At 43.6% G+C, this 16526-nt stretch overlaps 1 protein-coding gene across 4 annotated transcripts in view; it reads left to right on the top strand.

Annotated features, from left to right (window-relative positions):
* The first annotated feature begins 7693 nt into the window (after positions 1–7693).
* Positions 7694–16526, top strand: part of TGIF2 (TGFB induced factor homeobox 2) — a 29298-nt gene continuing 20465 nt past the window's right edge. The window contains exons 1-2 of one of the 4 annotated variants that reach the window (XM_060772314.2): positions 7694–7872; positions 14132–14370. In XM_060772314.2, the coding sequence (XP_060628297.2) occupies positions 7854–7872; positions 14132–14370 (258 nt within the window). In that variant the 5' untranslated portion in view covers positions 7694–7853. Of the gene's footprint in view, positions 7873–8076; positions 8139–10242; positions 10402–14131; positions 14371–16526 lie in introns of those variants that run through there. The other 3 variants (XM_060772315.2, XM_060772316.2, XM_060772317.2) reach the window with 3 other exon arrangements.

Genomic DNA, 16526 nt, shown 5'->3' on the forward strand with positions numbered 1-16526 from the left:
CACAAAGGCATCATTGTTGTTATGTGCTGTCAAGCTCACTTTGATTTATAGCAATCCTATCCCAAGGGTTTCTTGGCAAGATTTTTCAGAGGTTTGCCCTTCCTTCGAAGCTGAGAAAATGTGACTTACTCAAGGACACCCACTAGGATTCCATTGCTGAGCAAGGATTTGAAACCTGCTATCTCAGGGCCCTTCCATACTGCCCTATATCACAAAATATCAAAGCAGACAATCTCACAATATCTGTTTTTAACCAGGTTTCTCTGAGGGCCCTTCCACACAGCCATATAATCTGGAATATCAAGGCAAAAAAAAATAATCCCACAATATCTGCTTTGAACTGGATTATCTGAGTCCACACTGCCATATGTTCCAGTTCAAAGCAGAAAATGTGGGATTTTATTCAGCTATGTGGAAGGGGCCTCGGAGTCCTAGTCCAACATTGGGCCCTCTACAAATGTTCAGCTCTCCTTGTGGCTCAGGGTGGGTTACAACATAGCTAAAACACATATTTATTATATAAAAAACACATATTAAAACATATTTCTGCAAAATACACATATTAAAATACGCAGAACAAAGTTTAAATATTGTGCATACATGACACGAGTTTAAAATTCATGTTTAAAAACTGACTGGGTAGGCCTGCCAAAAAAGATAGCTCATCAGATGTGTTTTAAATTCTGACCACTCATTTTGCTTTCAGAGCTCTTCTGGCAGGCTGTTCTAGTCTTGGGGTGGGCGATGAAAAGGTTTCCAATAAGCACACAACAAACAGGCTTCAGCAGCAGAGTAGCAAAGCACCAGGGCAGATGTTGTCATTGTGTCTTGTTGTGATCCCCAGGTTGTGTCAGTCAGTTTTTGTATGATATTATTTTTAGCACCCACTTTTTGCTTGATATTCAAGCAGTGCTTCTTGTAAGTCAAAGCATGGTCCAGAAGAACTCCCAGGTGTATTGGTGTGCTGCAATACTCCAGTGGGATTCCTTCCCAAGCAATCCTCAGAGCTCGAGATGCTTGTCTTTTCTTAAGATGAAAAGCACATGTCTGCATTTTAGAGGGATTAGGAATCAGCTGGTTTTTCCTGTAATAGGCAGTAAGACCACCTAAAGCTTCGGTGAACTTTTATTCAACTATTTCAAAGCTCCTGCTTGAGTGGTCATGGCATGATTGTCAGCATAGATGAAACTCTCTGTCCCTTCTGGTAGTGGCTGATCATTTGTGTAAATGTTAAACAGTGATTAAGCAAGCACACTCACCTGAGGCAGGTGGTTCTTCTGCTTTCGCCATCTGCTTCTCTGACCCTGGAACTCAACAAAAAAGCTCCTGTTTTGTAGCAGATTCTCTGTGAAGCGGGTGAGACGGTAATCCTTCTGTCATATTATACATTTTTCTCAGGAGGAGGCGATGATTTACAGTAACATAAGTTGTGGACAGGTCTATGAACACAGCTCCTGTAATCTGCTGTTTTTCAAAACCATCTGTGCTGAGTCAGATTCAGGTTTTTATGCATGTGTAATAGATATGGGGAGGTTATGAGGAGCGAATCTCTTCCACATGGAGAGGATCACCCTTTGTTTGGAGATCCCACTGCTATATCACCAATTGTAAAGAATGTTTTATATGATCCTAAATGCTGCTCACGAAAAAGGTAAAGGATTGGGGATTTATTCAAACAATTCCAACTCTGTACCACCAAAAATGTAAAAGATTATTAAATAAATTCAATTAAGTGTTTGGGGGCTGCTGAGAGTTTGCCACCAACACACTATCTTTCTCAGGTAAAGTTCCGTGATCACTGGCAACCACCACACTTAAAGGAATATTAAATTTCTGGTTTAGCAAGAGGTTTTAAGTTTTAAGATCTGTTGCACTGGATTCACACTCAGGGCTCTGAACTCTGAGGTAAAATAATGCTGAGATTCTTTTTAAATAAATGCTGCCACCATTCTTATAATTCTGTTCCACTAAACTCCTATGGAACTATTTCACATAGAGGAACTCTTGAGACAGTTGTTATAACAAAGAAAAAAGTTGTTTATTTGTGAGAACTTTGACAATACAAACACTTAAGCTTAATGGTTGTGATAATGAGTAAAAGCATATGGCTACTTTAAAAATAGTTCAAGGCTTGGTTTCAAAACAACTCTCCACTCCCTCAAGAATCTAGCAGACTTCCCTCTGACTAGACTTCCTTAAAACTCCAGACATTCCTTTCCCTTGGATTTGTCTTTTCTCTAGACTAGCTATTCTCTCTAATAGCGATTTATCTTTACTAACTGACCAACTCTTGGCTTCTCTGACTTCTCTTCTCCTAACACACAAACCCTCTCCACACCAGTCCCTAACTGAGCTGTCAGGTTTTAAAACGCACCTACTTCGAGGCTTCTTTTCTCTGCCCTCTAGCTAAGCTCCACCCACTCTCTCCCAGCCAATTACACAGTTCTCCACATTTCCCTCCAGGCTGCTCCTAAGCTCTGCCCCCTCTAGGAAATGGGTACTCTAAGATGGCTGCTTCCTTGCACCATCTTATAAAATGGCTGCTGAACTTCCTGGGCCTACTTCCTGAGCTTTGTTTGGCCTACAAAGGTAGGGAATTCATTACATCGTGCCACATAAAAACAAATAAATAAATGTTAGCTCCCAAAGTGTTCCCAAACATCTTCTATTACATGGAGGCATTTTTGCCATATTTTTGGGTCTTCCTGATAATTTCTGTTCACTTCTTGTTTTAGAGTGAAAAAAGCTTTTCTGTACCTAAGATGGTTCAGGGCCCCCCAAAACATAGTTGAAATGCTTCTTGGATCCAACCGGGCATTACATAGCCACCTGAGTGATATCCTTGCTCTGTTTCTAAATTCATTCAGGCAGCTAGCTCTACATAGCGCTCCCCATGGAGGACAGTGTGTATTTCACATGCTGTGAAGGAGTCTCTTTTCTTCCATAGCCCATCACATTTGTTAATCTTGAAGTTTCAACATCACCCTTTTGCAGCAAAAAACTACAAAGACATACTTTTCAATATTTGCAAACACTGGATCCTTTCTTGGATGGTTTATCGTAGGGATGTGAAAACAGAAGAGAAATGACTGTGTGCTCATTTGCAATGCTGACTGCACTTGTCAGCTTCTTCCTATTATTATGTAGCTTTTAATGGTAGAGGGCCTCTTTCCATAATAAAAGCACAAATGTGGTTTGTTGAAGTTGCCATGCCAATATTTGAGGGGGAAGAAGAACCCTTGAGTTTTTTTATTCTACATTAATCCATGTATGTTCCTAGTTCAATGCCTTGCGATCTTGCTTAGTTTTGAGAAGACGGTAGTGTTGCGGAACAATCTAGTTTAATCAAAATAATGAGATTAGACAAATAAAATTATTTATAATTTACAGAGTTTTTCTTGGTAACTATGTATAATATAACACCTAATTCTATCTTTCATGGGAAATCCAAAACCACATTTTTTTTCTGGGAAATAAACAGGGATAAGATTTCAGAAAATTTGTGGACTTTGAGCTGAAAATTATTTGGCAGAAGACTTATTTCTGTGACAATGGATTGTATTCAGACCTAGCTATTCTTATAGTAAAGCCACTGAAATAAAAGAAACTCGAATTAATCTAAGGGCCCTTCCACACAGCCCTATAATCCCAGAATATCAAGGAAGAAAATCCTACACAGATGAAAAAATAATTAATCGGAAAATAAATGTTAGAAATTAGTAGCAACAGATTTAGCAGACAGACATTACAGCTACTTTCTGGTTTGTTGAAAATTCAAAATACATATTGCAATTAATTGATAGCATCCAATTCCCAAGATAGCAGAGTTTTGCCTGACAGGACACGTTGCCTTCAAGATGTGACTTGACAATGTTTGGGTTGAATCACAAGTGGAACTCATCTCAATAAATTGAAGCCTAGCTTAACCTAATGCAAAATCCAAACAGGTGATGATGATGTGTGTGTCTGGTGGTGGGGAGGGATATACATTGTATTGAAGGAGAGCAGGATATATGTGTAAGAAAATCTTAATATATATAATAAACCTCCAACAGGTACTATCTGAAAAAAGAAAAGCAACTTGGGAAGGAAGGAGTTTTGGAGCACAAAAGATTACTGTTTCTTTCCTCACAATTTCTTCTATTTGTTGCTTTTTCCCCTGGGAGGGGAGAGACAGTGAAAGAAGTAAATATATTTTCTGCATCTCTTTTCCCAACCTGCCCAAAGCTACTTAGAAGATGGGTATTCATTTTGTTCCATTTAAAAGAGTGGTCTGAGTGCTTGACTTTGACTCTTTAGGCCAAGGTTTGAATCCCTATTCAGCTTTGTAACCTACTGGACAAGACTTTGGGCAAGTCACACTCTCTCACCCTCTTCTGAACACATCTTACCAAGAAAACCCTGTGATAAGTTCATTTTGGGGTTGCCATACGCAGGAAGTGCATGTTGGCACATAATAACAACGCGTTCTTAGGCTGATATGGCTTTGATCAATATAAATATTCTAGAACAAACTTTCCAAATAAATAGTCCTGGTTTAAAACAAATTACCACATTATTTTAATCTCCCAATATTTGCTTTTGAGACATGTTTTCATTTTGTGTGTATTGTAACATGTACCTGAAAATGTTTGTGAGTGATTGTAACAAGTTGATAATTTGAATAGGGCTGTTTTATTTCGCACATAGTTCTCCATGCTTACACACAGAAGGAGGTGTGCTTAAACTTGACCAATTTCAATAGAGTTTAAGGCAAAGGCCTGAGACTACATACTAAATTTGTGGGGCATGTTTCCCAGTAAATGTGCTGAGTTTCACAACCACTTTGCTGTATTGTGGCTGTATTGGGAGATTTGTAAGGTATCCAGTCCCCTACTTAAAAACAAGTTTTTGTGGATGTAGATTTCTAGTGGGAGCTCCTCCTGGGAACTTCTAAGTCCTCTAACATGTTCTATGATCTGTTTCCAGCAAAAACTGATCATAGAGCAGGCATGGGCAAACTTTGGCCCTCCAGGTGTTTTGGACTTCCAACATTCCTAACAGCCTCAGGTCCCTTCCTTTTCCCCCTCAGCTGCTAAGTAGCTGAGGGGGAAAAAGGAATGAGTCTGAGGCTGTTAGGAATGGTGGGAGTTGAAGTCCAAAACACCTGAAGGGAAGGCCCAAGTTGGCCCATGCCTTCCATAGAGCCATGTTGAAGGTCTTAAAAGATTCCTAGGGTGATGTGATGTTGTTTAAAAAAATAGCAGTCAGAAAGGTAAAATAATGTTACAAATAATAATAATATTTGTGGGTTTTTTTTTAATTTTTGTGTAGTCTTGTGCCCCTAACCCCAGCAAATTTGGAGGGCAATCTGTATTCATGAAAGCTGTTTCTAAAAATTCCTCCCCTAAACCCTTAAGGGTTCCTGCATTTTAGCTTCTGTGGGGTCAGCATTTTCCTGCTAAAACCTATAACTAGAATTAAAATATGGATGTAACAGTACAACCCTGTCCAGAAGCAAGTCTCAATTGTTTTTGGCCTTGGGCTTGTTTGGACTTGGGAAGACCCTGCAAATGAGGGGCCTCCCAGAAAGGGGTTTCCTCCTAAGTACAACAACTATAACAGCCAATGCTTCACCATTTTTAATGGTGCTAACTATGTTAGATGTCTTATTGATGACTATGCTTTTAAATTGCATTTGTTTAGTGATGAGTTCTTCTATGTCTTAATTTTGATATTTATTTTCTGTTGGTCAAAGGGTTTCTGTGTGGGAAGTTTGGCCCAATTCTATAGTTCGTGGGGTTCAGAATGCTCTTTGATTGTAGGTGAACTATAAATCCCAGCAACGACAACTCCCAAATGTCAATGTCTATTTTCCCCAAACTCCACCAGTGTTCAAATTTGGGCATATTCGTATTCGTGTCAAGTTTGGTCCACATCCATCATTGTTTGAGTCTACAATGCTGTCTGTATATAGGTGAACTACAACTCCAAAACTCAAGATCAATGTCCATCAAACCTTTTCAGTATTTTCTGTTGGTCATGGGACTTCTGTGTGCCAAGTTTGGTTCACTTCCACTGTTGGTGGAGTACAGAATGCTCTTTGCTTGTAGATTCACTATAAATCCCTGCAACTACAACTCCCAAATGACAAAATTGATCCCGCCCCCAACCCCACCAGTATTCAAATTTGGGTTTATCAGGTATTTGTGCCAAATTTGGTCCAGTGATTGGAAATACATCTGCATATCAAATGTTTACATGACGATTCATAACAGTAGCAAACTTACAGTTATGAAGTAGCAGCAAAAATAATTTTATGGTTGGGGTGACCACAACATGAGGAACTGTATTAAGGGGTCACGGAATTAGGAAGGTTGAAAAACACTGTCCTAACCTATTTATTTATTGTATCAGAAGCAAACCAAGGGTACAGTTGTAATGTACTTAAAAAAACACAAAGTTTAAAAACTTGGCATTGAACTAAGACATTCTCACACTGGAGAATGAATCCACTTTACATTCAGTTTCTGTCTAATTCAGAATTCTGAGGTTTGTAGTTTATTGAGGCTGTGAAATGCTTATCCCTAAACTACAAACCCCAGAATTCTGTAGGAGGCAGAAATCAGATTTAAAGTGATTTCATTCTCTAGTGTTGTGAGGTCTAAATTATGTCCTTTGACCAGTAGCTGGCCACTTGGAGTGCCTCTGGTGTTGCTATAAGAAGGTCCTCCATTGTGCATGTGGCAGGGCTCAGGTTGCATGGTAGTAAGGGCTCTGTGGTTTGCTTCTCCACACTTGCATATCGTGGACTCCCCTTCGTAGCTCCACTTCTTAAGGTTGGCTCTGCATCTCGGGGTGCCAGAGTGCAGCCTGTTCAGCGCCTTCTAAGTCTCCCAGTCCGAACCTAAGTGGATGAGATTGCAGCCTTGCAGTGCAACCCTATTAGTTCTGCATGTGTGAGTGTTTGTGTGTGTATATACAATACTGGCAATACTACCCGGGCAGGAAGACTCCCAGTTCAGTAAGCGTGGTCGCTTCTCAGAAAGGTGCAGAACCAAACTTTCCCCAGAACTGGTTGCAAGATGAGAGAGTGGAGTTTTCAAAACTACCGCGTGCGCTTTTGTGTGTGGGAGGAAAAGGCTCCAACGGGTTTGTTGTGATGCTTGCTTGCCGGGCGATTTCCTCCTCGTGGCTTCCTTGAATGTGCCAAGAACAACAGAGGCAAGGAAGCACACCGACTCCTCCTGGAAAGGAGGAGGAGAGAGGAGGCCACCTTTTGTTCCCCCCCTCCCCTCCAAGAAAACTTTGAGGGCCAGTTTCTCCTCCTCCTCCAACGCTTTTTGGAGGAGGGGGGCGGGGGGGGGGTTTGTTGTGTTTCTCTCCAGGCTGGAGCCACTCATAACAAAATAGAAGGTGGGGGGGGGGGGCGTGGAGTCTTCCTCCTCCTTCTCTCCCTCCTCCAACGATTTTGGAGGATGGGGCGGGGAGGTTGTTGTGCTTCTATCCAGGCTGGAGCCACTCATTACAAACTAGAGGGGGGGGGGGGCGTGGAGCCTTCTTCTTCCTCCTCCTCCTCCTGTTTCAAGTGGCTGCCCCGGATCCCTGAGTGGTGGAGGGACGCTGACGTCACTGCACCCCCCCCCCGGAGGGCTCCATCCCGAGCTGTCAGAGCGAGAGTAGTCAGGACCTTCTCCCCCCCCCCCCCCTCACACACACAATTTCTCCCTCCCTGGGGAAGCAGCCCACGCGTTCCCCGCACTCACAAAGGGGGCCCGGCGCCTCCCCCTCCTCCTTCTCCCCCTCCCCAGACCCTGGACTGAAAGCCCGGCGCCAGGAGGAGGCGAAAGGGGGGCGCTTGTGCCAGGCAGAGGATGAAACACACGAGGAAAAGTAAGTGGGCCTCGCGGGGAGGGAGAGCTCCCTTTGCAAGTTCGCCTCGCCCGCGCGTGTTCCGGACTTTTTTGCAAAGCCGGTTGTCTCTTTTTGGAGGGAGGAAGAGAGGCGCCCGTTTCTCTTTCCTTGCGGGGGAGGGTCTGGGATTGGAGCGTGGGAGGGGAGGCGGGGACGTTTTCCTTCCACCCGGCTGCCTTGCGCGTCTCTTTTTGTTGTTTTCCTCCTCTGGGAGAAGCGGCACAACTTTGTCCAAAGTTTCGTAGGTAAGAAAAAAGGGGAAAGAGCGGTGAAAGAGGCGGCGAAGGGGAAGAGCCCGGCTAAGCTCCCCAAACGGGTGCTCGGAGGGAGCCGAGAAGGGGCTCTTTTGTTCAGGGCACGTTGAGGCCACGCAAACTTCTCCTGCTCGAAGGGACGCGTCAGGTCTTCCTTCGCCTCCCCGCAAACACAGATCTCCTCCCCAAAAAGGGGGTTTCTTTCCAAACAAGCCAAGCCCAGGGCTTTCCCCCTCTCTCTCTTCCCTCCCCGGCTTCTCTTGATTTTGGCATATGCCTCCCTCTTCCTCTTGATCCCAAAATGGCAACTTTCCCAATCCCCCCCCCCCCCCGGACAGGCAGACAGACAGATGGAGATCTGTGGCATGGTTGCTGTGAGTTTCTGGGCTGTATGGCCATGTTCCAGAAGCATTTTATCCTGACGTTTCGCCTGCATCTATATGGCAGGCATCCTCAGAGGTTGTGAGGCTGTTGTGAGTTTTCAGGGCTGCCTGGCCATGTTCCAGAAGCATTTTATCCTGACGTTTCGCCTGCATCTATATGGCAGGCATCCTCAGAGGTTGTGAGGTATGTTGGAAACTAGGCAAGTGAGGTTTATAGATCTGTGGGATGCTCAGGGTGGAAAAAAAAGAACTTTTGTCTGTTTGAGGCAAGTGTGAATGCTGCAATTGGCCACTTTGATTAGCATTGAATAGCATTTCAGCTTCAAAGTCTGGCTGCTGGTTAGTAAACTAAGCTGGTTAGTACTCAGATGGGCAACCCCGAAGGAATACCAGGTGCCAGTGGAACTAGCAAAAACAGCTATTCATTGCCTAAGAAAATGCTGTGAAGTGGCCTTGCAGTTTCAAGGTCTGGCTGTTTCCTACCTGGGGGAATCCTTTGTTGGGATGTGATTAGCTAGCCCAGATTGATTCTTGTCTGAAATTTCCCAGTTTTTGAGTGTTGTTCTTTATTTAATGTTTTGATTTTAGAGGTTTTTTTAAAAATACTGGTAGCCAGGTTTTGTTCATTTTCAGGATTTCCTCCTTTGTGTTGACATTGTCCACATGCTTGTGGATTTCTCTCTGGGTAGTCTGACAATGGTAGTCAGGAGAGAATGCTTCTGGGACATGGCCATACAGAGTCTGGAACTCTTGTCTGAGAGAGGTATGAATGTTGTAACTGGCGGCCACGTTGATTGACATGTAATGTCCATGCAACTTCATAGTCTGGCTTGTTGCTGCCTGGGGATCCTTTGTTGGGAGGTGATTAGCTGGCCCTGATTGAGTTTTGTCTGGAACCCTTGTCTGTTTAAGGGAAACATGAATGTTGTAATTGGCCACATTGATTGACATTTAATGGCCTTTCAGCTTCAAAGTCTGGCTGGTTGCTGCCTGGGGGAATCCTTTGTTGGGAGGTGGTTAGCTGGCCTTGATTGAGTCTTGTCTGTTTTTTTAGTATTGTTTTTCATTTAGTGTTTTGATTAAACATTAGGTGACCCTGATTTGAGTCTTGTCTGAAACTCATGTCTCTTAGAGGGAAGTGTGAATGCTGTAATTTGGCTCAATCAGGGTTCAAAGACTCAATCAGGGCGTTTAGCTGGCCCTGATTGAGTCTTATCTGGAACTCTTTGTCTGTTTTAGGATTAGGCTTCTGGGACATGGTCATACAGCCAGGAATAATCTCTGCAACCCAATATTTCATCACACTAGAGAATGAATCCAATTTAAATCCGGTTTCTGCCTCATGCAGAATTTGGGGGTTTGTAGTTTAGTGAGGTTGTTAAAGGCTCCTCCCTAAACTACAAACCCCAGAATTCTGCAGGAGGCAGCAACCGGATTTAAAGTGGATTAATTCCCTAGTGTGATGAGGTAGCCAGTGATTCCGGCCATGAATGAAAGCCTAGGACAAACACATAGATCTGTGGTTTGTTTGGAAGAGAAGAGGGCCATCTCCCATGTCTTTGGGTTCAGAGGCTTTGGGGAAGAAAACGGCAGAAGTTGTAAACTGACAGTTTGGGGGGTGGGGAGAGGTGTTTGGGAGGAAACCCCGGGTAACGCGTGGGGCGGAGGGAGGGGAAAGGAGGGGAGGGGAGAGAGGAGGGGGCGGCGAGGAAGGGACGGAGGCGTAAGTTCCTGTTTCTTTTGGAACAAAGAGCACTCTGTCGAGGCATCTGTCACTCCGGCGAAAGTTGGCGGTGCGTGTTTGTCTGCCCTTCGGGGTGGCTCCCTTGCGCCTCGGGGTTCCCAGGAAGCCCCTCTTCGGCTTGGCAAAGGTGGCTCCCCTCTCTCTGGAGGGCTTTTTCGGGGGGCAGCATGGAGCCCCGGCTTGTTTGGGGGGTTCAAAGGCGAGGGTGGCGCTGGAGCGGGCCTGAGAGGAGCTGCCTTGCCTTGCCTTGCTTCTTTCCCCTTTGAAACTTCACCGGAGTTCATGGAAACGGCTGTGTTTCCTTTCCAAAAGGAGGAAAGGACTGACTTCTTACTAAGTTGCAAAGTTAGGCTGGAGGAGGAAGCCAAGGGATTGAGCTTGGCTTGTTTTTTTGCCGCCTCTGCTGGGAAGGAGGGAAGGAGGGAGGGTGGGTGTGAGAGAGAAAGAAAGAAAGAGATCGCCTTTCAATGGCATGCTCTTTGTGTCGGAATGGCCGCTTGTTGCTGTTTTTCCCCTTCCTTGGGCTCCTCTCTTTTTACTCTTTGTGGGGGGTTTGTGTTTGGTTTTCCTCCCCTTCTCTTCTTCTCTTTCTTCCCCTTCTCTTATGCTCTTTGTGGAGGAGGAAAAAACCCAAAACTTTGCAACTGGACTCGCCTCCATCTCCACTCTTGGCATTGTTTCCCTTCGCGGCTTTGCCTTTTGTTGTAATTTTCGTGGTGTTTTGGGGTCCCAGCGTCCCCATATTGGGGGAGGAAGAGCCAGGAGGAAACAACAGCAGCAGAAAGAGAGAGAAAAGACCCCTCCTCCATCCCTCAGAAGTTGCAGACTGGAAAGAGAGAGAAAGAAAGAAAGAAAGCCTTCCGCGTGGAGCCAGCAAACTCCCCCTCCCCCCTGTTTGGTGTCGCCTGTTGTACCCACTACCCATTGCCTTTTCTGGGAAATTGAGGCACAATTGCCATTTCCCTCTGGTTGTTTTCGAGGAAGGGGGGGGGGGGAGGCCAGCTTGCATTTCAATGGACTTGGAGTTGCCTGGGGTGGTGTGTGCTTGCCTGCCTGGCTGGCTGGCTGGCTGGCGGGAGCGCGCAGGACTTGTTGATCTTTGAATGCCTTGCCTCCCAAACAAACCCAGCCGCATGTCTGCAAAGCCAAGCATGAACCGCCTTTCTCTTCGCCCAGTGGTTCTCAACCCTGTGGCTCCCCAGATGTTTTGGCCCACAACTCCCAGAAAGCCCAGTTTACCAGCTGTTAGGATTTCTGGGAGTTGAAAGTCAAAACATCTGGGGAGCCACAAACTAAGAACCATTGTTTAGCCAGTTTATACAGATAGATAGATAGGTTCTCATCACACTAGAGAATGAATTCACTTTAAATCTGGTTTCTGCCTCCTGTAGAATTTTGTGGTTTGTAGTTTAGAGAGGAGACTTTAACAGCCTCAGTAAACTACAAACCCCACAATTCTGCAGGAGGCAGAAACCAGATTTCAAGTGAATTCATTCCCTTGTGTGATGAAGTAGTAAAAAACTAGATTTCTTTCTGTATTGTCGAAGGTTTTCATGGCTGGAATGACTGGGTTGCTCTAAGTTTTCTGGGCTGTTTGGCCATGTTCCAGAAGCATTCTTGCCTGATGTTTTGTCTGCATCTGTGGCAGGCATCCTCATTTGTGTGTCTTGGAACAGTTTCTCCCTGTAGAGGCTTTCATGGCCGGAATCACTGAGTTGCTGTAAGTTTTCCAGGCTGTTTGGCCATATTCCAGCAACATTCTCTCCTGACGTTTTGCCTGCATCTATGGCAGGCATCCTCATTTGTGTGTCTTGGAACAGTTTCTCTCTGTAGAGATGTTTACTGTATTGTCCAAAGGCTTTCATGGCCTGAATCACAGGGTTGCTATACGTTTTTCGGGCTGTATGGCCCATGTTCCAGAAGCATTCTCTCCTGACATTTTGCCAGAATCTATGACAGGCATCCATAGGCATGAGGATGTCTGCCATAGATGAAAGCGAAACGTCAGGAGAGAATGCTTCTGGAACATGGCTTCTGGAACATAAAGCCTGAAAATCTTAAAGCAATCTAGATTTCTCTCTTTCTCCCTTCTCTTCTCTTCCTCCCTTTTTCCCCTTTCTCTTTACAGGTAGCCCCCAAGTTATGAACAAGAGAGGGTCTGTAGCAGGGTTGGGCAAACTTGGGCCCTCCAAGTGTTTTGGACTGCAACTCCCACTTAAGTGGCTGAGCGGGGAAAGGAAAGGGCCTGAGGCTGTTAGGAATGGTGGGAGTTGAAGTCCAAAACATCTGGAGGGCCCAAGTTTGCCTATGTCTGGTCTAGCATTGTTCTTAAGTTGAATTTGTTTGTAAATTGGAACAGATCCTTTTAAAAGTGTACCTCCAGCTAAAAATACATGTATATATTAGTTTTGGACAGTATAGGTCCCTTCTACAAGGCTGTATAAAATCCCACATTATCTGCTTTGAACTGGGTTATATGGCAGTGTAGACTCTGATAACCCAGTTCAAAGCAGATGCTGTTGATTATCTGGGTTATATGGGTGTGTGGAAGAGCCAGATGTTTGTAACCCTGGGACTACCAGTATTTGAAAAGTGTGTAATCTAGGAGAAATGACTACAGGCAGTCCCCAAGTTACAAACATCTGATTCACAGTTCAGAATGAGGGCGAGACATTAGGAAGTGAGAAAAAAAATCTACCCTAGGAAGGGAAATAACTCCTCACAGAATTTTAATGGGGGAAAGGGATCTCCACTGAAAATTGGGGGTTTTTTTGCCTTTTCCAAAATATTTTTTCTTTAAAAATTAAATTTGGATGTATGTAAAATAATTCAAAACACAATGATAATTGGCAGCTATAATAGTTTTAAGGGTCATGTCAAAACTTTTTAAAAGAATGCAAGGATAGTTTCAGAATTGGGAAAAGAAGGGATGCAGACTTCAGAATCCATTGAAATTGTTAGATCTGCCCAAGGTTTGCCCTAAAGACATGAGCCACTTCGGAGAAAAGATAAGTTTCTGAAACATGTTTTCATTCTTTTCAGTGAGGTATAGCTCAAGTGCCATTGTTTATTTCAAAGTGGTAAAGCTTTGTAACCTGATTTTTTTTAAAAACACAGGAGGCTGGTTGGCTTAAGTAGAACACATGCTTCCCTTTGTTTGGTCATGCAGCATAGAAAGTACCTGGCTCAAGATGAGAGCAAATGTAGGCCTGAACTCTAGTTCACACAAAAGTAGACCTTTTGAATCATTTGGTGAGTCAACAGGTTGATTCAGATTCTGTATTCTGTATTCTCACACCAGAGTTCAAGTCACAGTTCCCTTATAGTTTAAAAGTTTTATTTATTATTATTTGCTATATTTATATACCGCCCTTCTTAGCCTGCAGGCGACTCAGGACAGTTGTCCAGAAGTTGTTCAGTTTTCAAACTGAGCCAACCCATAAGGACTTTACATTGAGTTTTACTAATATACAGTGTTCCTCGGAGAACAAGACTTTTTTTTGTGTTAGGAGCCACTTGAGAAACTGCAAGTTGCTTCTGGTGTGAGGGAATTGGCCATCTGCAAGGACGTTGCCCAGATGTTTTACCATCCTGTGGGGGGGGGGGGGTGGGGGGGTTCTATGTCCTAGCATGGGAAGCTGGAGCTGACAGATGGAAGCTCACCCATCTCCCCGGATTCAGCCAGCACAAGGGTTTATCCCATTGCACCACTGGGGGATCCCAGAGAACAAGATGAAATTGTTTTATTATCTCTTTTTTTCTTTGTTTTATATCATTGCTGTGATTAACTGCAGGCAATACTCCTTAATGTGCACACAATTGCACTCCTGATGTATTCATCTTGTATTATCTCCTAGGCTTGAACCACGACAAGTCTGCCAGCAGCTCCACCATGTCAGATAGTGACTTTGGAGAAGATGACGGGACTATATCTCAGGATCCATTGCAATCTGGCAAGAGGAAACGAAGGGGCAATCTCCCAAAGGAGTCAGTGAAGATTCTCCGAGAGTGGCTGTATGAACACAGGTTCAATGCGTATCCCTCTGAGCAAGAAAAGCTCAGTCTTTCTGGACAGACAAGCCTCTCTGTTCTCCAGGTAAGAACCGCTGTATTGTTATTTTGCAGCAAGTTGCACCGTGATGATGGGTTGTGTAGTTCATTACAGCTGCTCTTCAAGTTTAGATGTTGTTTGTGTGCCTTCCAGTTTTTCCAACTTTTGACAACCCTATCTTATAATGACCGTATCACAGGGTTTTCTTGGCATGATTTATTCAGAAAGGGTTTGCCTTCTGAGATTTAGAGAGTGTGGTTTGCCCAAGGTTCATTCAGTCAATCTCTGGCTGGTCGGGAATTTAAACCCTGGTCTCTGGAGTCCTAGTGCAATGATTACACCACTACTCCATACTAGCTGTCAATACCCTCACCTAAAGGAAAATAACAATGGGATAGAATATGGATAGAAGTTGGATATTTAAGAAATGTCCCCAAAGTTTTCCCTTTAGATGGGTTCTATGGTCTCCAGCCAGTAGAAGAGACTGCCCAATGTGGCTTCTGTTGATTCTTTTGCGTCATTTAAAATCAATCTGTTGATATCTGTTAGGGGCAAAAATGTCGGTCCCCTTCCCACTGAGATATGGTTGGAGTGTATGTCACATGACTCCTCCCAGTTGGGTATGCTGACTGGTACTGGTGAGAACTGCAACCCAGCTACATTTTGAAGGCCAGAGATTACTCACTCTGGTGTAGGAGTGCCATGTTTTTCTTCTGCTTTCTGCCTTATAAGGGATAAGCATGCTTTGCTTTGTGTTGGAACTGAATCCAAATAATTGCTGTCTGATGAAAAGAGCTATTTCTTTCTCGGTTGCTCTTGATGTATTCTGAAATTTGTTTTGAATAATCTTTAATATACGATGTTTTAGACAGAAAATACAGATTTCACAGGGTTTAAAAGAAGTCACTTAGCCATTTTCTGTTTTGATTGTTCTCTTCTTCCCCTCTTTGTTTCTTGTTCTGTTTCACTGGACATCTGGATTAAAGAAATTGAGAAATTTGAAATCTTGCATAGTATCTTAGGACACTTTAGTTATTTCTAACAAAGTTATCAGCTGTTTTCATAGCATGTATTCATTTTCACCTTTCACTTGCTAGTATTCAGAGTGGATAAATTTAATACAGTGGGATGATTTTAAACTTTTGGGTTTCCCCCCCAGAGAAATAATCTAGGTATCTTTTGGTGGCTATAATGCAATTTAGTAGTGTCAAGTCTTGTAGAGGCTGAATTAAAAGTTCTGGGGTAGAGATCCGGTGAAGTACTGCTGGTACAAACATCCATCTAACTTGTTGTTGTTTTACTGATGTGTTGTTTGGGTTTGGCCTCATGTAAGCCACCCTGAGTCCCCTTGGGGAGATGGTGGCGGGGTAGAAATAAAGTTATTATTATTATAGTTTAGAATTATAGAATCATAGAGTTGGAGGAGACCTTGTGGGCCATCCAGTCCAACCCCTTGCCAAGAAGCAGGAAAATTGCATTCAAAGTTTACAATGAGTGCTGTAGAGAATGTATGGTGCATTTGAATATGGTGAATAATTTTTATTTATTTATTTATTTATTACATGCATTTCTATCCTGCCCTTCTCCCTACAAGGGGACTCGGGTGGCCTTACATAAGCATCCAAGGATGTCATTCACATAAATACCAATAAAATCAGTTAAACAATAAAATACATTTAAAACATTATACAAATTCAACAATAAAATCATTAAAAATAAATTAACGTGCCAATATGCCAGAGCCAAGACAGGAGAATCCAGTGTCACGATGTCCAGAAAATCTTCTCTTTCATATTGCTGTTCCCCTCTAGTCAAATGAGCCAGGTCTTCAGTTGTCTTCTAAAGGACAGGGATTTTGTGAATAATTTGTGTCATTAACTATTCTTGAACCATACCTTTCCTATTTGCTGGTATTTGTAGGGTGTGTCATCCTGGGCACATTTAGCATGGGAGAAAAATCTATTGGAATAAGCAACATGGGGATGTCAGTTTTGCATGTTTCAAATGGCAAGTAGCAATGGGTAATGGTACCAGCATGGTAGAGTGGTTTTGAGCTTTAGACCGGGATACTGGAGGATCAAACTTCAAATCCCCTGTCACCCAAGGAGACCCACTGGGTGGCATTGGGCAAGTCACTCTCTGACTTGGAGGAAGGCTAGAGCAAACCCCTCTGCCAACAGTGTCGAGTGAGAAGTTTACCT

Source organism: Anolis sagrei, chromosome 4 (genome assembly GCF_037176765.1).
Source record: "Anolis sagrei isolate rAnoSag1 chromosome 4, rAnoSag1.mat, whole genome shotgun sequence".
NCBI classification, from domain to species: Eukaryota; Metazoa; Chordata; class Lepidosauria; order Squamata; family Dactyloidae; genus Anolis; species Anolis sagrei.